This window comes from Malania oleifera, chromosome 9, assembly GCF_029873635.1.
Source record: "Malania oleifera isolate guangnan ecotype guangnan chromosome 9, ASM2987363v1, whole genome shotgun sequence".
Lineage (NCBI taxonomy): Eukaryota > Viridiplantae > Streptophyta > Magnoliopsida > Santalales > Ximeniaceae > Malania > Malania oleifera.
In genome coordinates, this window is record NC_080425.1 from 42,446,963 (window position 1) to 42,472,116 (window position 25,154).

Sequence of the window (25,154 nt, forward strand, 5' to 3'; positions counted from 1 at the left end):
TCCAATTGCAAAGTCACTGGCATCACACATGACTTCAAAAGGTTGACTCTAATCAGGTGCAGTCATAACTGGTGCTGAAATTAGTTTCTCCTTGATTGCGTTAAAGGCCTGCAAACAAACATCATTAAAGTCAAATACAGAATTTTTTTCAAGAAGATTACATAAAGGTTTAGAGAGTTTAGAAAAATCCTTTATAAACCGTCTATAAAATCCTGCATGTCCTAGAAAACTCCTGATTCCCTTCACGTTCTTTGGAGGTGGTAGTTTTTCTATGATTGCAATTTTGGCTCGATCAACTTCAATTCCTTTAGATGACACTCTATGGCCAAGCACGATCCCTTCTTGAACCATGAAATGACACTTCTCCTAGTTTAAGACTAGATTTTTATCTTCACATCTCTGCAAAACAAGGGTTAAATTATGCAAACAATGATCAAAAGATGTACCAAAAACTGAAAAATCATCCATGAAAATTTCCATTATCTCTTCCACCATATCAGAAAAGATAGCCATCATGCAACACTAAAATGTTGCTAGGGCATTGCACAATCCGAAAGGCATCCTCCTAAAAGCAAATGTTCCATAAGGGCATGTGAATATTGTTTTCTCCTGATCCTCGGGGGCTATGGCAATCTGATTATGCCCCGAATAACCATCTAAGAAGCAATAATAGAAATATCCGGCCAATCGATCTAGCATTTGATCAATGAAGGGAAGTGGAAAATGATCCTTCCTTGTTGCTTTATTCAACTTGCGGTAATCCATACATACACGCCACCCCGTGACTGCCCTTATAGGAATAAACTCATTGTTGTCATTTTTCACCACCGTCATTCCACCTTTCTTTGGCACAACCTGCATTGGTCTTACCCATGGGCTATCTGAAATAGCATAAATAATTCCAGCATCGAGGAGTTTTAAAATTTCAGCTCTCACAACTTCCTTCATTGCTGGATTTAATCGTCTTTGGTGCTCGATTGACAGTTTGTAAAGTTCCTCCATTAAAATCTTGTGCATGCAAATTGAAGGACTTATACCTTTTATGTCAGAAATAGTCCATCCCAAGGCTGTCCTATGCTCCCTCAACACATGCAGCAGCTTTTCCTCTTCTTCCGATGTGAGCGATGCAGTGACAATAACTAGAAAGGTGTCGTTGTTCCCTAAGAATGCATAGCGAAGATGCTCAGGTAATTGCTTCAACTCTGGAGTTGTAGTTTGCTGCATCTTTTCTTTAGAAATTCCAGAATCCTTCTTTGTCACCATAGGTTCTATCCTCCCCACTTCATTGCTAATTGTTGTAACTTGTTGCAAAGCTCCCAAAGAAAATACACAGTGTAGAAATTCCTTACTAGCACAAGGTAAATCAGATTCACAAATAGTAGAATTATTAAAATGATAAACATGGGAAGAAGTAGTGATACACCGTTCTAGATGATTGGTTGGTACAACTTCTTGAAAGGCTTCTTCTATACATTGCTGCGTGATATCTACCCGAAAGCAAGTGTTTGGATCTTCTGGGAATCTCATAGCTTGGTAGATGTTGAATATGACCTCTTCCTTGTTTACTCTCAATGTGAGCTCACCCTTTTGAACATCAATTAACGCCCTTCCAGTGGCCAAAAATGGTCGGCCAAGAATTAGTGGATCTTCTTGGTTTTCCTCCATATCTAACACCACAAAATCAGCATGAAAAATAAATTTATCCACCTTTACCAATACGTCTTCTATGATTCCATGTGGATACTTGATGGATTGGTCTGCTAGTTGCAAAGAAATGGTTGTTTGTTTCATCTCTCCAAGTCCCAATTTCCTGCAAATAGAAAGTGGTATAAGATTAATGCTAGCTCCAAGATCACATAAAACTTTATCAAAAAATAAATTTCCAATAGTGCAAGGCAAAGTAAAACTCCCTGGATCTTTTAATTTTTGAGGCAATTTCTTTCGAAGAATAGCACTACACTCCTCAGTAAGCTTCACTGTTTCGAACTCGTCCAACCTTCTTTTCTTTGAAATGATGTCCTTCAAGAATTTGACATAGTTTGGCATTTGTTCCAAGGCATCTGTAAAAGGAATATTTATGTGAATTTTCTTAAAAATAGCCAAAAACTTAGAAAATTGCTTATCTAGTTTTTGTTTTTGAAAACGTTGAGGATAAGGAAGTGGAGTAGAGAGAATAGGAGGATTGTCAGGAAATGAAATTGTTGGTGACATGTCAGTCTCTCTTGGTGTGTCATCCACCATCTCGTCTTCTTCCACTTTATTCTCGCCTTGGCCATTATTTTTAGTTGTAGGTGTGGACATGGTTTCCTTTGCTGGTGACTTCTCAATTTCTCTTCCACTCCTAAGTGTGATGGCTTTGCATTGTTCCTTTGGATTCATTTCGGTGTTGCTAGGAAAAGTTCCTCTCTGTTGAGAATTTATAGTCGTGGCCAGTTGCCAATTTGCATTTCAAGATTCTTCATAGTGGCTCCCATATTGTTGCAATGAGTCTCGATGTTGTCTAGCCGTGAATCAGTCTTTTTAGACCTTGCTTTTGTCTCCTCAACAAATGATATCATGGCATCCTCAAGTGACATCTTCTTCTCACTTTGTTGACTATCAAGTCCTGGAGGAGGTTGCAGCACATTCCTTGTATTTCCATAAGACAATTCTCATAATTTCAAAGCCCAGGATGGTAATATTGTGGTACTGGATTACCCCTATAGTTGTAGTTCCGATTGTTGATGTATTGAACCTGTTCATGACTCTCTTCATTGCTCGGATCTGTCCTACTTGTAGTTGCCATATATTCTGCACCTTGTGGTATCCTTTGGGTTGTCAAAGATGAAATCTGATGAGACAGAGAAGCAACTTGAGCTGAAAGTGCAGCAAATGGCTCCAATTCATGAATTCCAGCAACTTTCTTAGCCATAGTTCTTTCAGTTGGCCATTGATAGTTATTTGAGGCCATTTCTTCCAAAAGAGCAGTAGCACTCTTAGGTGTCTTTGACATCAAAATTCCCCCGGATGCAGCATCAACTAAAGTTCGCGTTTGCCCATTTAATCCATTATAGAACATTTGAATTTGCAACCAATCAGGCAATCCATGTTGTGGGCAGTGTCGAATCAAATCTTTATACCTTTCCCGTGCTTCATAAAGTGATTCCAAATCATGTTGCTTGAATTAACCAATCTCACTCCTGAGTTGAGCTGTTTTTGCAGGTGGAAAGAATTTAGCCAGAAATTTTTCAGCCATGTCCTGCCAACTAGTGATACTCCTAGGTTGTAGCGACTGTTCCAACCTCTTGCTTTGTCCCTCAAAGAGAAAGGGAATAATCTCAGTCTAATGGTGTCTTCAGTAACACCATTGATCTTCACAGTATCACAAATCTCCGAAAACATCGCCAGATGGATATCGGGATCATCAAGCGGTGATCCACTAAATTGGGTCTGATGCACCATGCTGATTAATGCCGGTTTGAGCTCAAAATTGTTGGCATTAATGGGCTGGCGTCTGATACCCGATAGTTGTCATTCACAACTGGTCGCACATAATCCTTCAGGGCACTGGCTGCACGTTATCTTGTCCGTTCTCCTTGGCTACTACCCTCTTTTTCCTTAGTGCTCTAAGCGTTCTTTCAATCTCCGGATCAAAAGGAATATTGTCATGTGTTCTACCACTGCGCATCCAACAAAAAAAAACACACTAGAAATATAGAAAAAAATAAAAATAAATAGAAAAGAAATAAATAAAAATATAAAAATAAAAATCTAAATTAAAATCAAGATTACTTTGTATCGATATTGGCAAAAATAAGAAAAACTCAATCCCCGGCAACGGCGCCAAAAACTTGACCGGTGCAACTTGCAAGTGCACAGTATCGTAGTTTTATAATATAATGATGTGTAGAGTATCGCCCTCAGGGATTGATGTCTTAATTTTACCAAGTACCGAAATTTTACTAACCTTGATTTTATTTAGAAAAATTAATAATTTTAGACTGCGAAATTTAAACAAAGCTACTTTAAACGAGCTATTCAGGAGAATTTAAAACTGGATACCGCATGTCAAATTGATGATGGTGAAAACTTCTAAGAAACCGATTTCACCTAGTTTCTCACTATGCTTTACTCATTTAGCTAATTCAACTTCGTTTTCTCTGTTTGTTAGCAAATCGCCAATTTTTCCAAAAGCCTCTTTCGATAGTCAATCAGAACCTATTCTTGTTTATTATTTAACATAAGAGTATGCAAATTAATAACGCAAGAACGCAGTAAGACCCTCGATTTTTAATGCTACGTAGGTTCATACAAGTCTTTCGATCTCTATATTTACCTACGCTGAATTATCCAAGATCTATCCTATAATCCCCCCTTTCGGTAGCAAATCATAAGACTAAAATCATTTAATTAATGGCCAGTTAATTAAAAGCATTAGGCACAGAATAACACAAACAAACATTAATGAAAATTACTTCAGATTAGCATCAAAGAGCAAGTATAGTTCGAAACTGGCTACATCGTTTTCCTAGAATTTAAAAATTTAGTTCATTCCAAAAATTAAATTCAACATAACAGATTTCACCATATTTTCTTCAATTTGGAGCGTACGGGAAAGATCAACACTCACCACACTGCCGTCGCGCGTCACGAACACCCCGAACACCACCGTTGTTCGCCGCCTTTCGATTCTGAAAAGATATTATTTTTGTGTGCTTCCAACTCTCCTTTGCTGGCTTTGTGTGTATCTTCGCAGCACCCCCAAAAGAAAACCACAAGAAAGCTCCAAAAAAAAAATAATTTTTCCAAGAAACTCTCTGTGTTTTTGGCCTCCCTTGTGTGTCTAACCAACCAAAATCAATCCTTTCTTTTTTTTTTTTATGGTGCGGCCTTCTCTCCAGCCCAGCGCACGCTGCCCCCCCCTTTCTCTTCTTGCGCACTGCTCTCCCCCAAGGAAACCCCCTTCTTTTACTTTTTCATTCCTTCCTTTCCTTTTGACTTTTCTTTCTTTGCTTTTCTTTCCTTTCTTTTGTCTTTCCTTTCTTTGTACCCAGCGCCTCACCCATATGAGATGACCCGGCTGCATGGCTGGGTCACATCTCATTTTTTTATTTTTTATTTTCTTTTTATCTTTTTTTTCAAAGGTACACGAACTGCCCTCCTCTTTCAAGCCCACTTTCGACCCTTTTACAGCTCGTAACTCTCAAAACTTAAAACACAAAAGATGTAGAACTCTTTTTCAGCTTTTCCCAGAATTTTGAATCAGTTCGATCGGAGCTTGGATGAGAAAGTTACGCCAAGATTACGAAGAATTGTCGAAATAATCCATAAAACGGCGTATGCTAACTTCACGTCTGATTTCGATCTTGATGCATCCATTATTTCGCAAAATGCAAAACATAAAAATTGTAGAACATTTTCTTATCTTTCTATGGCATCCTGAATCATCTGAATCGGAGGTTGGATGAGAGAGTTACGCACAAATTAAAAAGTGTTGTTGGTTTTTGGCTTCCGATAGTTGCGCTACAAGAAAAAAAATACCAAAATTTCATAAATTACTTAATAAAACTCAAATATTATAAATAGAACATAATGTTAAAATATTGAGAGTAATTAGGCATTTAAATACAAAATAGGATTCCCAATGCATGATTTAAAGCACCTAATTACGGAATTTAAGCGCGTAATCACCCCTCCACACATATAACGGGAGGGCAGTGACGAAAATCCTGAATAAATGCTGCAAACGACCAAAATGGGAATACAAATGTTGCGGTGTGCTCGCTACTTGGAATAGGAGTCCACCTCCACTTGACTATAGTACCAGGATTGCACGCGCACATCGCTTCCATCCACTTCGGCAATGTTTGATAAGACATCTCCCAATCGCCAAATACTTGGATAATTGCCTTCTGTTTGCCTAATCAAACCTTCTTATACGAGATTGAATAGCCAAAACGATGATTAATGAACTTTTTCAATGTGGCGATTGATGTCGATGCATCACCCCTGATCATATTCACAATCTCCCTAGCAATGAGGGACAGCGTGGTTTGGTTATGGTCCTACGAGAGAAGTTCCTTCAAACACGTGTGTGGACCACTATATTGGGTGATTTCGAATAATCGATGTTTCATCTGATACATTGCATGCACTCTTCATCTGCAATCAGGCTCCTTACACCTAGTAACCCATAACACTATGGTAGACTACAGAACGTGGAAGTCATAGTGGGTTAGAGCGTGGTATATTCGTACTGCCACTATCAACTGATCCTTCGACCCGAATAACATCCCCTTACTTAGCGCAGATGATTCATCCCAACGAGTTACCCGTATAGGAAGCTCCTTATCACGTGACAAATCTGTAGCACGTGCGTCAATTAAACCGTACATAGGAGGTTCGTCCATCAGATGCGCATTGTACGTGGCATCATTCGTGGCACGGGGGGTTTGTTGACATCATCAGGGAACTTATTCGTCCCTTCACTCGTTTCCTACTCGTACATGTCATCATGTAAATCAACATCATTCGTAATGTTCATCTCCTCGTCTAACGCATTGTTCGCAATGGCGAACAATGATCTTGGACATTGTGCTAGAACTTCTTCGCAAACTACATGATCATTCGTGTGAAGATCATGCCTTTAGTACGTTTGCAGCTCGAACGACGATCCCGGACATTTGTTCAAATCCCCAACAGGCATCCCACCAACATCCGTACTCGTGTATGGTTCAATACCTTCTTCCGTAGTCATATCATAATGACGTGTCTGTTAGGTGTTTTCCTTCGCTTCAACCACACATGCTCGGTAGACGCCCGCGGTGACACCCATGTGAGGAATGATATCGACATATAATTACATAGTTAAATATGTCGTACTTACACAATGTGCATCCAACACAATGCGCAGACCGTAATCATCAGTTACGGGAACAACCTCATAGAGGACTGTACCATTATACCCTCGCATAGGGTATCTTGCAGTCACTCATAATGCATATTGATCTGGATCAATATGCAAACATTGATATATCTTCGAGTACAATTTATTTAATTTACACCTACGACCAATTCGAATTGGTCGAACCGGCGTAGTACTATAACTAACACCCTCTACTTCGGTAATAATTTCCCCCCCATATACAACAATACCATCACTGGAACATTGCTCGAGCTTCTTGCCATTTAGAGATCGACCCTCAAGAAATTGTAAACACCTACGAAAGTAAATTAAACCAAAATTAGATTAAAAAATGTATTTATACCTATGTTAATTATTGCTTGAATAAGAAGTTTGTTCTATTGTTTGGTCATAATAAAATAAACTAATTATATATGTATATATCCATACTTATGTCTATCCTATATATTAATACAATTATGGTAGGGTAAATTATTTTGTCATGTACATATGATTGTTCTTCTAAAGTGAATTTTGAAATATAATAAGTAAGTAAAATAATTACAATAATATGTTTATAATAATGACCTATAGGGTTGAGTTGTTTTACATCTTTTAAGATTTCAAAAATCTCACATACATTTTTTAAAATTTCAAAATTTTTACAAACTTTTCCTAACATTTGATTTTTGACACTTATATCCCTAAAAATTTTTATCTTTTTACATAAATAGAAGGAGAGGAAATCTTTAAAATCTCATAAAAGGTTCCTAAATTTTTTTAAATCTCATAAGAGACTTTTGTCTTTTTACTGAACTTTAAGAGAGGTCAATTTTGTTTTATCCTAAATTTTATTAAATAATTTAAATAAAAATGCATTAATAAGTTTTGATGATATTTGTTTGAGAAAAAAATATATTCAATATAAATTTATTAAATAGCAAATCTGGTGTCATGCATGTAATTAAATTCTTATAATCTATTAATATTTTAATACACAAAAATGCAATCATGCACATGCATAATAATCAGCATATGCAATGTAGGATTCACACACTAATTTAAATGTTATCATTTAATATTTTTTTGTGATTATGAGTAAAATATAATAATTTAATCTTAATTAGCTTTAACATTTAAATTTTAATTATTGTTTCTTTAGTGGAAACCCTACACATTATATTTCATTTTTTATAAAAAAACTAGCATAAGGCTGACTCAATAACTTTGGATGACTTATAAATTATATATCATGCACCAAATTAACATTGCTCTAAATTAATATTCTATGTGTGTATTGCACTAAAAATTTAATTGCTAAAATAAATTTAATTGCTGAAATAAACTAGCATGGAGGCAGACTCGGTATATATATACAACATGAAATATAGATTATATTCAATTTCTTTTTGTACTCTTTAAATTTGGATGAACTAAAAGCTAAAAGTCAAAAGCCAAAGAACTAGAAGAAAAAAAAATTGGAAAAACACAAATGAAATGAAACCTACCCTTGGGTTTCCGGACGTAGTCTTCAACGAAAAAATTGAAACCACACAATACTATATGAAGTTAAACCAAACAAATCTTCAAACGTTTGTTAAATAAGAATTCAATGAAATAAATTTTATTTTACGGTAAGAAAAAATACGTACCCTATTTTCAATTTTTTATAACTTTCGTTCGAACGGTCACTTGCACTCACCCACTCCACGAACAATCACTTACAGTCGCATTCCCGAATGGTTACCTACAGTCGCACTCCCGAACGGTCAGTTGCCGTCCTCCTTTCTGCTATCTCTGCAAGTGGAGCTCTATAGACCCTCTCTGCTTTCCGTTCACGAGTGAAAGGAAGGGAAAAAGACCAGATCAAACAAATCTCGCAGGATGGTCCTGTGAGATTTGCCACGCATTATACGCTATCTCATTTCTCACACAAATCTCACGGGACCATCCTCTGAGATTTTCTGCCACGTGTCAATTGATTTTGTGTAAAACTCTTTAAATCTCGCAACTTGATTATGCGATAAATTTGTTAAACCTCCTGCGAGATTACATAAGAATTAGTGTGAGAAAATTTTTCCCACCGAGTATTATTTAATGTTTTATTTTAAATTAATAATAAAACGGGAGAAAACTCCCCGGCACCAGGTTCAATTTTAACGTATAGTAATTATATTTTCGTTAAAAATTTCCGAGATGAGAGCGCGAGTTGAATAATGGCAGGTATTGTGGTATCAGCGCTCGCATGGCTTTCTCTGATTCCTTTTCCTCCCTTTCTACGGCACCAAGGTGGTCTCTCTCTCTCTTTCTCCGAGGAGCCGGAAATAAATATTGAGGAATTACAATCAATGTTGTACTTGCTTTGAATTTATTTTCTGAAACAAAAGTGAAACTGTTTTCAGAAATGGTGGCTATCGGACCCAAGGCGTAGCTTTTCCACGAGGATTTCATCAATCAAGGTTTTTGAGCTCATCGTTTCCAAAGTCGAGAGGTGGTCAAAGGAATTATCGAGTTCAGATTTCTGCGGCGATGCAGGGCGACAAAGTTTTGATGATGAGTGGTTGCTCTAAAATCAGAGTTCCGCATGTGCTCACTGTTGCTGGCTCTGATTCAGGAGCTGGGGCTGGAATACAAGCCGACCTCAAGGCTTGTGCAGCACGCGGGGTGTACTGTTCCACTGTTATCACTGCTGTTACTGCACAGAACACTATTGGGGTTCAGGTTGGATTTCTGACTGTGTCCTAGAATTCTAATTCCACATTCGGTTTCGTTAGATTTGAACCATAAAATTGGAAGCAGAGATCTTGATTATAAATTCCACTGTGTGATTGCTTTATTTGTTCATTGAATTTGGACTTTGGGGGTTAAGATTGAATTCCAATTGCACAAAAATGAACCCACAATAAGAGGCAAGAATTTTGGATTTTACTGAATGGATGTGTGTTCTAAAGCTCATTTTTGTGGAACAAAATGTGGCCCGAATTGAATTTAATTTAGCCTGCGGTTTGGCAATCCTTAAATTGACACGCGTTTTGATGATTTAATTTCAAATTTATTCAAATGGCAGGGTATAAATATTGTGCCAGAGGATTTTGTTGCACAGCAGTTGAAATCTGTGCTTTCTGACATGCGGGTTGATGTGGTGAGTTGAAAATAATGATAGCAATAATGCAATTAGTATTGATTTCTATTGTTTTCTTGGAAACGGTCTATCTTATGTTGATTTTATTGTATGTATGTGAGTCGAAATATATTATTGCAATTGATATTGCTTTCGAAGACTTGGCCTATTGTGTATTGGCCCTATTGGTTGCATATATGTATTTGTATTTATTATTCTGAAGCATATTATAATAGGGAAGGCATTTTATATCACCTTGAAGGAAATGGGTATCAGAGTTGGGGTTTTAGTGATGTTTTGCCTCAATTATATCAATTTTTTATGGTGCTTCCAAGATAACTTCCACACTAGTAATTAATTGCCCCTGTTGGATCATGTGGCTTGATCAACAAATAAAAATGCAAAAGATGTGATTGTTTAGCTCTTTAATTCATGAATTGTAACTATTTGATTTGATTTCGTTGACATCCCTTAATAATTGCAAAAAGTCATAGCCAGCAAAGTGTTGGTGTTTTGTATAGTCTTTCAAAAGCTTGTTTTGGTTTGTCCCACATTAGTTGTTTAATAAAGTGTGGAACCTCTTTTATGTGGGAGCTCTCCTTTGGGATCGTGATCAAGTAAGCACCTAGACTCCCTGACACTTGCATGAGGCAAGGCTCCATTCATTCATTTTAGGGGACCTTGATCTAGAAACCTTTAATCAGTGAGGGCTTAGTTTTAGCTCTGATTTATTGTGGGTCCTTAATGTCTTTTGGTTTTTATTATCTATTGGTCTTTCTAATACATGTTTTATCTTCATTATTTTTTTTTAAAATTTATTGTCATTTGTTTTTCTAGTGTTTTTAGTGAATTTTATGCGGGGAGCTCTCCTTTGGGATAGATCAAATCAACACCCAAGCTCCCCCATGCATGCATGAGGCGAGGCTTTGTCCATTTATTTATGGGGAGCTTGATTCAGAAACCTTCAATTGAGTGCGATGCATGCATACATTGCACGCAGGGGGACCATCCTGCCCCCACCCCGCGTGGGCTCAATTTCAGCTCAGTTTTACTGTTTTGGCCTTTTTGTCTTTTGGTTTTTATTTTCTTCATTGATCTTTCTAAATAGTTGTTCTTCACCTCCTACACTATAGCAGGGGAAGGGGAAGAATCAGTTTACATGTTGCGAATCAGGGCCCACTCCTGTATAGGGAAGGGAAGGTTCTTCTCAAGCTTACATTTGGAAAAATCCTTTCACTATTTGATGTGCTCTATGTCCCCGACATTAGAGTGAATCTTGTGTCTATATCTCTTTTGGGAAAGGTCAAGGTGAAAGTGTTATTTGAGTCTGATAAATTGGTACTCGCAATAAATCGATGTGCTTGTGGATAAGGGGTAGTCAAGGTCTTTCCGTTATGAATGTTCTTGACGTTATTAATAATAATGCATTTACTTCTTCTACTTGTCTGATATTGTTAATTTGTGGCATGGTAGACTAGGACATGTTAGTGTATATTATTTAAAGAAAATGAGTGAAACATGATTGATTGCTTTTTCTAACTTTGATTTACAAAAATGTGAAATTTGTGTTGAAGCTAAAACAATTAAAAAGACGTGTAAGTCAATGAATAAAGAAATTGAGCTTTTAAATTTAACCCACACAGATTTAGGTGAGCTAAAATACTTCATGACTAGAGGGAGAAAGAGATACTACATAACATTTATTGATGATTACTATAAACTAAGTTATATCTTTTAAGAAATAAGATGAAATTGTTGAAATGTTCATAAAATATAAGAATGAAGTTGAGAATAAATTAAATAAGAAAATTAAGAGACTTAGATTAGATATAGGAGGGGAATATGATTATGGACCTCTCATTGAATTTTGTAAAAAGGAAGGAACAATATACATGAGGTTACACCTCTCTACTCACTAGTATCTAATGGAGTTGTAGAAAGAAAAAAAAACTGAACTCTAAAAGAAACGATGAATCTATGTGAATAAGTTTGGGAGCACCAAATAACCTGTGGGGAGAAGCAATACTGTCAGCTTGTCACATTCAAAATAGGATACCTTATAAAGAAAATAGGGAAAACACCGTATGAACTTGGCAAAAGTTACAACCCTAACTTAAAATATTTTCGGATGTGAGGGTGTTTGGCTAAAGTAATGTTGGCAGAACCTAAGAAGAGGAAAATCGGGTCTTGAACTTCTGATTGCATTTTTATAGGTTATGCACAATATAGTGATGGCTATAGGTTTTTAGTTATTAAAAGTGATGTGCTGGATCATAACACAATAATAGAAACTAAAAATGTAGAGTTCTTTGAAAATATTATCCCTTTTAAAGATAATCAAGAGAGGATAATACATGGATCTAATGTGGAAACTGAAAATGAAATTTCGAAATAGAATTGAGGAGATGCAAGAGACAAAGAAAATACTTGGAGATGAATGTTATACATTTTTGCTTAATAGTGATCCACGTACTTATAATGAAGCAATATCTTCTCCTAATGCACCTTTTTGGAGAGAAGCCATTAATAAAGAAATTGAATCAATTTTGTCTAACACCTGAGAATCAGTAGACTAGCCTCTTGGGGCTAAACCTATAGGGTGTAAGTGGATATTCAAAAAAGAAATATGTACTTGATGGGTCTGTTAATAAATTTAAAGCATGTTTAGTAGCTAAATGTTACACACATAAAAGCTAATATAGACTATTTTGATTTTTTTGCACCTATGACTAGAATTTATTCAATTGGAGTAATAATTTCTTTAGATCAATTTATGAACTTGTAATTCACCAAATGGATGTAAAAACTGCTTTTCTTGAATGGTGACCTTGAGGAAGAAATATATGCAAACGGAAGGGTGTGTTGTCAAAGTGTGTAAATTAGTAAAGTATCTTTATGATCTAAAACAAGCACCTAAGCAATGACATGAAAATTTTGACATAGCATTAAAGAGTTTAATGGTTTTTTTACTCTTGATGTGGATAAATGTGTATATGCAACAAGTTAGACGATATTTCCCAGAAGTCTTAGTATTTCCAAGAATATCCGGTGATAATGCAGATTGGCTAGATAGACCATTTGAGGAGGCGGAAATTTTTGATGTCATACAAAATTTTATTGGTGATAAATCGCTTGGACCAAATGGATTTACAATGGCTTTCTTCCAAGCTTGTTGGGGGATTCTCAAACCTGATCTTATGGCTGTGTTCCATCATTTTTTTTTGATAAAGGTCAGTTTGAGAAAAGCTTGAATGCTACTTTCATCACTCTCATCCCTAAAAAAAATGAAGCAATTGAAGTAAAGGATTTTTGCCCTATTAGTCTTGTTGGGGAGGTTTATAAGATCATTGCTAAGGTCTTAGCCACCAGACTTCGCACGGTTATGGAAGACATAATTTCAACTTCCCAGAATTCTTTTGTGAGGAACAGGCAGATTCTTGACCCTGTACTTATTGCTAATGAATGCCTTGATAGTAGATTGAAAAATGGGATGCCAGGGCTTCTTTGCAAATTAGATGTTGAGAAGGCTTTTGATCATGTAAATTGGGGTTTTCTTATGCCGTTACTAGAATGGGGTGGGTTCTCTGCAAAGTGGAGGCGGTGGATTTTCTTTTGTATATCTACAGTTCGTCTCTCCATTATGATAAATGGCACTCCTTGTGGATTTTTTGAGAGCTCTAGGGGATTGAGACAAGGTGACCCATTATCTCCTTTGTTGTTTGTCTTGGTTATGGAAGCCCTGGGGAGAATGTTGGATAAAGCTGTCCATGATGGTCACATGTCAGGCTTTGGTGTGGGATGTATAGAGGGAAGAGCTTTGGTGGTGGTCTCATCTTCTCTTTGTGGACAACACTCTAATTTTTTGTGATGCTGATCTGGATCAGATTTTGTTTCTCCGTGTGATACTTATGTGGTTTGAGGCGGTCTCTGGTGTAAAGATAAATTTGGGCAAGTCAGAGTTGGTTCCTGTTGGTGCGGTGCTTAATTTTGACTTATTCTTGCATGTCCTTGGCTGTAAACAAGGTAATCTTCCTATGAAATATTTGGGTCTTCCTTTGGGAGCCAAATTCAAGGATAAGACAATATGGAACCTAATTTTGGAGAAGATAGAATGAAGGTTAGCAGGGTGGAAACGTTTGTACTTATCTAAGGGAGGTAGAGTCACGTTAATTAAAAGCACTCTTATCTAATTTTCCCACTTACTTTCTATCTTTATTTCCTATTCCTGCTGCTGTGGCTAACCGTATTGAGAAACTTCAAAGGAATTTTTTATGGGGTGGCATTGGTGATGAACCAAAATTCCATTTGGTCAAATGGGATACTGTTTGCTATCCCATTTCTTCAGGTGGTTTGGGGATAAGGAAGGTAAGACAGTTTAATGAAGCTTTGCTTGGGAAGTGGTTATGGAGATTTGGGATGGAGAAGGCTGCTTTTTGGAGGCAAGTGATAGAGGTGAAATACGGCTGTGAATGGGGTGGTTTGTGTACTAGACCTGTTAATGGTCTACATGGTGTTGGCTTGTGGAAAAATATTAGTCGGGGATGGTCTTCTTTTTCTTGCCACGTTCTATATGATATTGGAAATGGGTCTAAGGTGAAATTTTGGCAAGACCATTGGTGTGGTGAGACATCTCTTGCAGTCAGCTATCCTGATTTGTATATATTTTGCCGAGATAAAGAAGCTAGTGTGGCTGAGTTTATGAAGTTTGATAATGGAGTCTTGTTTTGGGATGTAAGTTTCTTTAGGGGTATGGATCTTCGGGAATTAGAGGCCTTGGCTGGTTTTATGGATACCATATATGGTGCTTTGGTGAAGGGGTCTGGTGAGGATAAGATGTGCTGGAAATCTGATAGAGAGATGGGCTTCTTGGTTAAAGGTTATTATGGTATTTTAATGGGCTCCAAAGATTGTGGGTTTCCTTGGAAAAGTATTTGGAAGCAGAAAATTCCATCTAGAGTAGCTTTTTTCGTTTGGACTGCTGCTTTAAGGAAATGCTTAACGATTGACAATTTACGAAAAAGAAAGGTTTGGATATTGGATTGGTGCTACATGTGCAAGTTTAATAATGAGACGGTTGATCATTTTTTATTCATTGTCCGGTTGCAATGGACTTGTGGGTTATGGTATTTGTTTTGTTTGGAGTGAGCTGGGTTATGCCGCAATCTGTAGTGGGAGTTCTAGCATGTTGGCAAGGCAGCTTTGATCGTTATTGAAATGGGTTTATTTGGTTGATGGTTCCTCATTGTTTATTGTGGTGTCTTTGGAGGGAGAGAAATAGTAGGTGTTTTGAAGATAAGGAAAGATCCATTTCGGACCTGAAGCTATTTTTCTTTACAACTTTGATGGATTGGTTGGCTGTTTTGCGAAACCAATCATTTGCTTCTGTTTTTGATTTACTAGATTCTTGTAATTTCTGTTTTTGATTTGTTTACCCCATGTACATTGCTTGTGTAATTGGTGTTCATTTTTGTTATCAATAAACTTGTTACTTAAAAAAAAAAAAAATAGTTTGTATGTTGATGACATGTTAATTTTCGGGACTGATTTCGAAATAGTCGAAACAATTAAATGTTTCTAGCCTCACAGTTTCACATGAAATATCTCAGGGAGGCTAATATTATATTAATAGTGAAAATCACCCCGCAAAATAATGGGATAATGTTGTCTCAAGAACATTACTTACAAAGAGTACTTGAGAAATTTGGTCACTTGGATTAGGAACCTGTTTCTACACCTTTTGATGCAAATTCACAACTAAAAAGAATAGAGGTGATAGTGTGTCATAGTCTAAATATGCAAAGATAATTGTAAGCTTGCTGCATTTAATGAATTATACTTGTCCTGATATAGCATATGCAATTTGTAGATTGTGTAGGTATAATCAAAATCCTAACCAGGATCATTGGAGTGCGTTGAAAAGACTGGTATCTGAGAGGTACTATGAATTATGGTATCGTATATAGTAGATTTCTTGTTTTATTAGAGGGTTACAGCGATGCTAATTGGATTTTGATTCAGATGAGACAAAATCCACTAGTGGTTATGTCTTTACTCTAGGAGGGGGTCTGTGTCTTGGAAATCATCTAGACAAATTGTTATAGCTTGGTCCATCGTGGAATCTAAGTTTATTGCCTTAGAGATGGCAGGAAATGAAGTTGAGTGACTGAGGAATTTCTTAGCAAATATCCCTTTAGGGATGAAATTAGTTCCATTAGTGTCTATGCACTGTGATTGCCAAGCTGCAATAGCTTGTGCAAAGAATGAAGTATATAATGGAAAAAATGAGCATATACGCCTAAGACATGATGTTGTAAAGCAACTGGTAAATAAGGGGGTTAATCCCTAGATTATGTGTGGTCAGAGATGAACTTAGCAGATCCTTTGACAAACCACTAGGTAGAAAGCTAGTGTAGTTGTGTGGGACTCATCAAGGGGAATGGGGTTGGCTATAACAAAAGGTTAAAGGTGATTGTAACCCAACGTATGTGATTGGAGATCCCACGAAGTGGGTCGGTTGACCTAGTATATACTCATTGAATTTATGAATATCCATTCCTATGTTAAGGATAGTGTAATACTGCAATGTGTGGGGTTGAACACTTGCTCTTAATGAATTTCATAGCCCTCTGTGGGTGGTGTGCTTAATTGCAATGCACATTAGATGGTTTCGCCTATGAGTGAGGAGGGGGGTCGCTCCTATATAATCTTAGGCAGGGTTGCTAGGGCACTCATGAAATCTAGGAAAGGGACATGGCCTATTTGTGTCAACCCGCGTTGAACAACTAAGCTTTAGATTGTAATATGGATGATTTGTATGACTTGTAATAGGAATTGTGGTTCATAGAGTCTTAATGTATAACCATATTTTCATGGGATACAACTTATCTTCCTAGGTCTGGTTCATAGACCAAAAGGCACCAGATACAATACATTACATTCTGATTGGTAACCCAAACATTCTGAATCTTTTAAAATAGCGAGGAATTGTTGGTGTTTTTTTATTCCCTCAGTATTTCAAAATCTTGTTTCAGATAGTCCCACATTGGTTCTTTTATAAAGTGTGGAACTTCTCTTTATGTGGGAGCTCTCCCTTGGGTTAGTGATCAAGTCAGCACCCAGGTTCTCCCACCTGCCCACGAGGTGAGGCTCCATCCATTCATTTCCGGGGAGTTAGATTTATGTCCTTTGGTTTTTATTTTCTATCCATTGGTCTTCCTAATACATGTTATATCTTCACTATTTTTTTTTTATTAAATGTTTAATCTTCGATAATGCAAACAAGGTTCTTTGCTCGCATTTTTATATTTCTGGCTCGTTGTTCATTTGGATATAGCGCATTCCAGAATAGCACTCCTTAAACTATCACTCCAGATTGTTGTTCCCGATTGTTTGATTTGATCGTGAATGTTCGATTGCTGACTGTTTGATATTGATCTTAGTGTTCTTTTGCTGTGTTCTGTGAATACTGACGAAATGGTTATGTGATTCCTGTTCTGTAATTCAGAATCGCAGCGTTCCGATATTTTTGATTGCTGTGTGATATGTTCGATCACAGAACCTGAGATTCCTGCGATCGTGTAGTTCTGCTATTCTTATTTCATTGTTTTCCTGAGATTCCTGTTTCCTGATCAGTGAGTGCACACTGATCAGAAGGGCTGTTGTATCTTGGGGGTGGATGCCGACGAGCCTTCTGCACTGTACCAGAGGAGCGAAATCTACCTGAAGGGCAGTGCTACACACACCTTAGCCAATAAGTTCTTTCTAAATTTTTTCCTTGTATATTGTAATCAGTTTAACATTTTCCAACGCAAAGTGCCTCTTGGCATGCAAAAGACTAGCGTGTCGCCCCCATTCAAGAGGCGTGCTTGGTCGAGGTTAGAAAATATGAAACCTAGGGTTAGTAATGAGAAGCTCGATCAAGTAGAAGCTTTAAAGAGAAGTAGGTCATTAGAAACTCAATTGTTTAATACCTTAACTGAATAAGCAGCTTAGAAAGACAAAAGGGAATGGCAAAGGTTATGATTATATGCTCAGAAAGCTTTGATCTAACATAATAGGGGCAAAGGAATGATGGGTAACTGTAATCCTCAATCAACTAGTCCAGAAAGCATTTGGGAGGGCAGAAGAGCTCAATTGGTTGAAGTAGTAAATCAGAGAAGGATCATAACAATGTTAGAAGCAGTGTAAGATAGAAAACAAACGTGGTAGCAGATAATTAAAGTGGGCATCAAGGTAAAAATGTACAGTCTCTGCGAAAACACTTGATAAGTCCACCACTGCAGTTAGAGATGCCTTCAAAAATAAGCAGGAAAGGGTACTTTGACAAATGGAGAAGCTAAGGAGCAAACTAGATTCTTATGGAAAGGGTTCTCATAGAGTTAAACCTATTTATGCATTTTTAAAATCTAGATCTAATATCAATTATCTCCAATATCTTCTCAATTCTGACTTCTTATTTCCTAATGTTGGATAAAATTTTCATCTAAAATTAGTTATTTTCTCATTCAGAGGCTTTTGATGAAGCATTTATGTGGAAAATATTTTTCATCAAGAATTAATTCTCATTGAAACAAATAGAGCCTTAATTGAAGAAGACTTAATCCATAACATAGGGGAGAAAGAGACAAGTTAAAAGAGTGTGGAATGTTGACAAAAACAAGTGTATATTTCATGGGGAAGCTGCATTACTTTTTATCAACACTCCTCTCTAGTATTCTTTATTATTTTATGTCGTTATTTTGGATATTGTTGAAGTTGTGGAGAGGCAAAAGCTCATGATGAGAGAGGTTTCATGGTTGGGACTGTTGTTGGTAGGAGGGATCATTTTGTAGGTTGGCAGGTTATTAGTAGGCTGACATTTGATGGGTTTAGGATCTTGGTTATTTGGTGTTAAAGAACTTTTTATTTTTGTTGAAAAGGATATTATGTTTACACTATGTTTGGAGAAAGAGGAACCATGGGAAAAAGGAGAAAGGAAAAAGTGAGAGGAAGATCATTTTTGATTTTTCCCGTAGTAATTAAGAGGGTGGAAAAACTGAGGAAGGAAAGACACTGGATGGAAATGGAGCTTTCATTTCTCTCCAAAATGATCACATGGGAGCAAATGGGTGGAAAGAGAGTTGCCTCTTAAATTGAACAGATCATTCTTTTCCCTTCCATTTTCTTTCATTAAACCAAGCCATGAAGAAACAACAGGAAAATAAATATTTTTTTCCTTCCTTTTCCCCTCCCTTTTCCTTCCTTCCTACCAAATACAACATAAATCCAAACTTTCTGCGGCATAAGGTTCTTAAGAACAAGCATTGTCTTTAACCTAATACGTGGGATGCTAGACAAGGTATTCATGCTACACATGTAAGCCAAAGGAATTTCATTTCTCAGGGTTTCCATATTTTCTTTTTCACTGCCCAGAAAAATGCTAACCTTTATACACATTCTTCTTGGCTTCATTGACTTTCTTATCTTCATAATGCTCTAGTTCTCCCAACTTTTCCCCTATTGCTGGGTTCCCACTTTTGGGATTTCCATTTCTTCAGGAATCTTATTTAGAGGCAAACCTTGGAACTTGTTTATTTTATTGGTAACCTTAAATCTTTTGTTCCTAACTCTTGGCATCTTTCAAGAAATTGGAAAGGGAATAAAGGGAATTCAGGGAATTTGAAAGTTTCCTCTAAAAGCACGGCATTTATCTTGACTTTGGTTCTTAATAGAACTAATACTAATGTTTTCTTGTAGTCTTGTAGGTGAGAAGGCCTTGGAAGGTACTTAGTCTCAATATGTGTATAATAATTCTAATGGAACTAGTTGACACCTCTATCTCCATTGTTGGATCGTAGGGCAGCTGATAACTAAATTGTATGGGATCCTTGGTTTGCAATTATATGACTATTGTGGAAGGAAAACAAATCATAGGGACTTTCATATCAATTTACATCATTGGATCTACTTGGGATCAAATTCTTGCTTCAATTTTGAGGGCATTTCTTTAAATGATGTACAAAAGCTCTTCCTTTTGTAAGTTCTTTCTTTAATTTTTGAGAATTTCTTGACAAATTTTCTTTTCCTCTTTCTTTTGTTAAATCTTCATTCTAAAAAATATATAAAAGGTAGCTTTATTGCAAGCCTATTTTTAATTCAAATTATGAGATTGGTTTAACTTGGAAACTTGATAATTCTCCAGTGTATGGAAAATATTCTTTACTTTGCATCCGTGAAGCATGGATATGAATACGGGGATATGGGATACAGATATGAGGTTATTTCAGATATGACAAAACTCAAGGTGCTACATGACAGGGATACATGCGTAATTGAATATATATTTATGTATATACACATCAATATTTGACATGTTCTATCTACAATCTATGTTACAAATTAAAAAGTAGCAAAAGGATTAAATAGAATATGAAAACAAGTAGCAGTAGAACAAATTAAAGTTTGTTTTGTTTTTTATGTAAGACCTTGTGTTGATTATTTATTATTTCAGAAAATTTCAATTAAAGTAATTTTTGCATAAATAGATAGGCATGCAAGTATTTGTGGTTTTCTAACGCGTTAAAAAAAGAAGAAGAGTAAGTTGTGCTGGGTTTTGGAGCATGGGGTTCAAGCCATGGATTTGGAAATCTATGGATTGAATAGAACACAATAAAAATTGTAAATCTGTATTGAATTTCAACAAAATCTGCTAAATCTAAATAACTTCAAATCCATTCTTCCAAATGTAGTGTTAATCTGGTTTAAATGTCAAGACATCAACATACAGTCACAGGAAACATTGCCTTAAAGAGATAATGGAATATATTGTGGATATGCCATTATACACTATTAAAGTATTTGGCACTGTTTTGAAGCATCTGATACATATCCAAGGAATGTTAGATGAGTATGCATATTGTATGTAGTTATGTTATGGGTGTGGCAAGTGGCAACCCTCTAGAAACATCCATACTTTATAGCTTTGCATGCTTTTATGAAGTTTGATTCACTTAAATCAGGGAAAAGGAAATTGTTGTTCACCTTTGAAAAATATGTAATGTTTTTAGTGTGATGTAACAAACAGGATCTTTGTCTTGGAATAAAAAGGGGTATTTGCAGTGCTTTGCCTTTGAATTAGGGGATTTGTGGATGGAGTTTGAAGACCTTAGTTTATAAACACCTCAGCTTTTGAGTGACTGAGCTTGTGCTTTAGCAGAGGAAGCACCACAACAGTTTTTTCCCCACTTATAATGTGCTTGGTTTGCAATTGTACGGTTGCTGTTGAAGGAAAAGAATGATAAGTTTCTTTTGGATTGGTTTAAATGGATGATCAGTTTCTTTCGGATTGGTTTACATGGATGGAGTGGGCCTTAGCTTTAAGAAGCATTTGTTGCTTCCTGTTTATGATTGAAATTATGGGCTTGATTGGCCTGGCAAATTGATAATTTTTCTCAAGCATACAGAAAATTTTGTTTACTTTGCATGCTTATAATTATGATGTTTGATTCTTGTAAGTCAGGGGAAAGTGAATTGGTTTTCACCTTTGAAGAGATGTAATGTCTGTAGCATGATGTAACAAACAGAATCATTGTGTTGGACATTAAGTATTTCTGGACTACTTTGCCTTTGAATGGAGAGGATTTGTGGGCAGATTTTGAAGAACTTAGTATATAACCACCATTAAATTTTGAGAGACTGAGCTTATGCTTAGAAGAAAGTGTCGCAGCATTTTTTTATGACTATCTCATCAACACTATTGGCTTGTACAGTTAGCATGGTTGATGATACACCACTTATTTCAAGGAGACAATAATGAGTTATTTATGTGAATTTTGTGGATTACATCCCATGAATTAATGTAGTTGCTGTATTGCTTGCTGCATAGATCATGGTCCATAAGGTTTATCTGCAGAGAAGTAGTACTACTTCTTTTACTTCTGTTTTTCTTTGAAAATGCCTTATTTTGGCTTCCTTTTTTTATTGAATTTGATTTTGTGAAAGTCATTGCCAAAAAAAAAAAGAAAAATAAAGGAAAGAGTTTATTGTGATTTATTATGAAATGTTATTAGGTTAAAACAGGCATGCTTCCTTCTACAGGCATAGTCAATGTCCTTCGTCAGAGTCTTAAGGAGTTTCCAGTTGGAGGTACGCACTGATGTCACAACAACACTATTTTCTTTCTCTCTTGCAGTTGTGGCTTTTAAATTGACCTAGTCAAATCATTGAAGGCAGCTTTAGTGGTTGATCCTGTTATGGTATCTACAAGTGGAGATGTTCTAGCTGGTCCCTCTATTCTTGATGCTTTTCGGTATGTTTAAACTTTTGATACAAACACAAGTATGATTTTGATGATTCGCATAATTTAATGTTACATCATCCTATTAACTGGTTCGCCATTCTTGTGTGTGAACTTGTTAGCTTATTGGATCTGCCTTCTACAATTGTAGCTGTATTAATGTATTAAAAGCTGGCTGTGTGTAGAATGAATTAATCTCTTCTTCGCCCAGTTTGAAGACTAGAATGCACTTGCCATGGTTACAGAAGCAAATCTACTGAAAGTGATATTCTTTGGATTGTGTTGGTTATAAAGAGCAAGTATTAAGTGCATGTACGTAGATAGCTGAAGGCTTATAATGCCAATTCTTGGACAGAAGGTCAATAAAATTGCAGTGATACGTTCACCTAGATGAGGTTTTTAAACACTTAACACACCCCCCCCCCCCTTGCAAAAAAATAAAAATAAAACAGTTGTCTGATGTTTGAGGAATTGCAGAGACCCCCATTGAGGCATTCTGTCATGATCAGCGCTTACCCCTCCCTTAATTGACTATCAAATGGTGAGGTATTCTGGCATTACAATCAATTACCCTTCACTTAGTTGAACATCATACGATGTTCAAAATATGATGACCTTGCAAAATGGATGATTTTACCCTTCAAGATTGTTTGACTGATGAATGTTCAATTTGTCCTTCCATTTCAATCTCTATGTTAATTCTTTCTCTGAGTGATCTCTATTTTTTTTCTTTGATAATTTGTAATTGTGCTTTTGCCAATGAAAACGTTTTATCTTCTAGCACTTCAAATTGTTACAGAAAAGCAATGTAAAGCAATTTAAGCTTATAGGCTTTGGCTATGGAATAATAAAGAGTTTTCAAAATCTAAAGCACTTTGGTCCTGTTGGATCAGTAAATGAGGTTCGCTGAAGTCCCTGCAATATAAATTGACCTATGAGTTGATCTACCGCAAGGAAGAAGACGTTCTGACAGAGCACCATTAATTGGTTAGAGAATGCTTTTCCACTTTGGAGGCCTAAGTCAAAGCCAAGCCTATACCCAAAATTTTGGTCCAATCAGAAGCAACCTTGTTAGTAATTACGGTTAATTTTAGGGATAATGTTTGCGAAAAATTATTAAAATATACGTCTCCTATTTTAATTGGGTTTTTCCTTTATAAGTAGTTCTTATGTAATGGAATTAGCAGATTGTTATGGAGATTAACTGAGGTTTTTACCCGTGGTATCTATTTCTCTCTCTTGTTACCCCCCCGCCGTCCTCTCACATCAGCCTCCCAGATTAATTTAGATTGTTATGGATTTTTCTGGAGATGGTAATTGTGATTTGTAGTGTGATGTTCAGGTGACAAAGACCATAGAGGTTTTTGGTAGTGTTGAGATATGACAATGTGATCGTTGGGGGTTTGGCTGGATGGAGTTGAGTGGTTGGAAGTGGAAGTAACAAGAGAGTGCACGACTAATGATATGATTGCTTTGAGTGCTGGGGCGTTGATGGTGGGTTGTGCTATTGGTGAGTAGACAAGGAAGAAAAAATGTGAACGAGATGAAGAAGGGGAAATCCTTTACAGTGATACTTAATAACTTGATTTTCTTGAAGGGTGAAATTGTCCAAATCATAATGTTATTGTCGCTTGGTGAGATGATATAGTAGTTTTTTCAAACCTCAGGGAATTCCCTATGATATTTTCAAACCAAGTCAAACCATAGGGAAGGCCATTTTGTTGTGTCCAAAAAATTATGAAGAAAAACTTTAAAAGGGAAATGATTACATTTTCTGCTTTGCTGAAGAGAAACAAGATTTTCCTTCATCAAGGATAAAATAGATGACTTTTTTAGATAAAAAAGAAACTTATTGAGAAAGGAGGAGGACAAGAACAAGAGAACAAGATGCCCTCCAATCCCGTTGCATATCAGTCAAAGAAACACACCAAAACACCCTAAAACATCACTGAAGCTATAGCTCAGAGTGAAGCAAGAAATACCACTCTATCCCACAGCAAGAAGGAAGACAAATTGTATAAACCAGGCACCTTGCCATAATACCCTTGCTTTCCTACTCCTACCAAAACCCCTGAACTTTTCTTATGCATGAAGTTACCCATATCATAAGGCTACACCCACTGCCGTAATACCATCACTTATTTCATTAGGAACTAAGCACATAATGCAGACATTTGGGCGTATTGTGTTATTAAGTATCCTTGCTTGCAACAAACCATTACTATTGGTTTTGTTAAGAAACTGTTAGAGGTTATTTATGTTTTATAGTATTATTATTAAGCGTATTAGTATGTTAATTAGTGAGAGTTAGTGAGAGTATATTGTCATAAGAATGTATTTAATTTGTATTATAAATAGAGGGAGAGACCTGTCTTCAAGTTAGGTCATTCATTTTAATCAAATTCTTAACATGGTATCAGAGCGTGATTCAACCTAAACCTTATTATACTCAGCTGTCGAACCTTTTTCAAACATGCACTTGCGGTAATACATTAATTTCTTTTCGGTGCTTGTAAAGGCTTCTTTGTGAGTTTCTTGGAGCAGTCGTAGTGTTCGTAAGTCAAGTTGCGAGGCTGTGGCAGTGCTATATCAGTAGGTGAGTCGTTCATCTTGTTCGTGGCTGTTTCGGTGCTTCACAAAGTTTGTGATTGTGCTGATTCGTTTTGATTGTTTTTTTTTTGTTTGACATTGGTGTGGCTGCAAGTTTGTGAGTGTTGGGATGGAGTCTATGAATCCCAAAAATATGCTTCCTACATCGCTGCCACAGATAACGACTCAAAAGTTGGATGGAAAGAATTGTGTTCAATGGTCTAAAGCTATTCGGGTTTATTTAGCAGGATTAGGAAAATCTGACCACTTGCTCCAATTTGATCCTT

At 36.5% G+C, this 25,154-nt stretch overlaps 1 protein-coding gene and 1 non-coding gene across 2 annotated transcripts in view; both read left to right on the forward strand.

The window, feature by feature from the left end:
• The first annotated feature begins 3,080 nt into the window (after nt 1-3,080).
• LOC131165196 (small nucleolar RNA R71) lies at nt 3,081-3,187 on the forward strand. Its single transcript, XR_009139512.1, has one exon. It is a non-coding gene; the product is annotated as a small nucleolar RNA R71 (small nucleolar RNA).
• Nucleotides 3,188-9,046: 5,859 nt separating this feature from the next.
• LOC131164607 (thiamine biosynthetic bifunctional enzyme TH1, chloroplastic) overlaps nt 9,047-25,154 on the forward strand; it is a 68,993-nt gene continuing 52,885 nt past the window's right edge. Inside the window, exons 1-5 of the mRNA XM_058121912.1 lie at nt 9,047-9,172; nt 9,286-9,604; nt 9,951-10,025; nt 22,052-22,127; nt 22,215-22,290. Coding sequence (XP_057977895.1) covers nt 9,129-9,172; nt 9,286-9,604; nt 9,951-10,025; nt 22,052-22,127; nt 22,215-22,290 — 590 coding nt within the window. The 5' untranslated portion in view covers nt 9,047-9,128. The remainder of the gene's footprint in view (nt 9,173-9,285; nt 9,605-9,950; nt 10,026-22,051; nt 22,128-22,214; nt 22,291-25,154) is intronic.